Source organism: Apteryx rowi, unplaced genomic scaffold (genome assembly GCF_003343035.1).
Source record: "Apteryx rowi isolate R43461 unplaced genomic scaffold, aptRow1 scaffold_1642, whole genome shotgun sequence".
Lineage (NCBI taxonomy): Eukaryota > Metazoa > Chordata > Aves > Apterygiformes > Apterygidae > Apteryx > Apteryx rowi.
The window spans coordinates 18,118-19,252 of NW_020447911.1; the positions used below are offsets into that span (position 1 = coordinate 18,118).

General features: G+C 58.0%; 1 protein-coding gene across 1 annotated transcript in view; it reads left to right on the forward strand.

Moving 5' to 3' along the window:
• LOC112963221 (potassium-transporting ATPase alpha chain 1-like) overlaps positions 1–1,135 on the forward strand; it is a gene marked incomplete at its 5' end in the record, with an annotated part of 17,770 nt that overhangs the window by 13,086 nt on the left and 3,549 nt on the right. Inside the window, 2 exon segments of the mRNA XM_026060084.1 lie at positions 99–365; positions 1,022–1,127. Coding sequence (XP_025915869.1) covers positions 99–365; positions 1,022–1,127 — 373 coding nt within the window.

Sequence of the window (1,135 nt, forward strand, 5' to 3'; positions counted from 1 at the left end):
GGGACATGGGGGACATGGGGGGACATGGGGGGACATGGGGGACATGGGGGGACATGGAGGACATGGTCCATGGTGGACACCATGGACAACATGTCCACACATGCACCACGTCCCTGAACCGTCTGTATCCCGTGTACGTGGCATGTGCGTGGCGTGTGCATGTGCATCCCGTGTTTGCGTGTCCCCGTGTCCCCAGGGCGCCATCGTGGCGGTGACGGGCGACGGCGTGAACGACTCGCCGGCGCTGAAGAAGGCCGACATCGGGGTGGCCATGGGCATCGCCGGCTCCGACGCCGCCAAGAACGCCGCCGACATGATCCTGCTCGACGACAACTTCGCCTCCATCGTCACCGGCGTCGAGCAGGGTGCGACACGCGTGTGCGGCGGGGTCACGCGTGTGCGGCGACACGCGTGTTGGGGGGAGGACGCGCGTTTCGGGTGTCCATCATCACCCACCTCCACCACCGTTGGGCAGGTTGGGACATGCGTGAACACGTGTGAACACATGTGATCATGCTTAAACACATGTGAACACGCATGATCATGCTTAAACACGCACGAACAGACCCACAAATGTGCCCGAAGATGCACAAACACACGTGGGTCCACACGGGCACACACGGCTGCAGCCAAACGGCTGCGAACACACGATAGCACGCATGAACACACATGTAGATGTCATAACACGTGAGAACACACTTGAACATGTGGGTAGACCTCATAACACGTGAGAACATGCGTGAACATGTGTGTAGATGTCATGAAATGTGCAGACACACGTGAACATGCATGTAGACACCATAACACATGAGAACACGCACCACGTGAACATGTGTATAGCCATCATAACAGGCGAGAACATGCATGAACAGGCGTGTAGACACCATAACACGTGAGAACATGTGTGTAGACACCATAACACGTGTGAAAACGCGTGTAGACACCATAACACATGCAAACACGCATGTAGACACCATAACACGTGCGAACACGCGTGACGGCCGCCCCCCCGTCCCCGCAGGCCGCCTCATCTTCGACAACCTGAAGAAGTCCATCGCCTACACGCTGACCAAGAACATCCCCGAGCTGACGCCCTACCTGGTCTACATCACCGCCAGCGTCCCCCTGCCCCTGG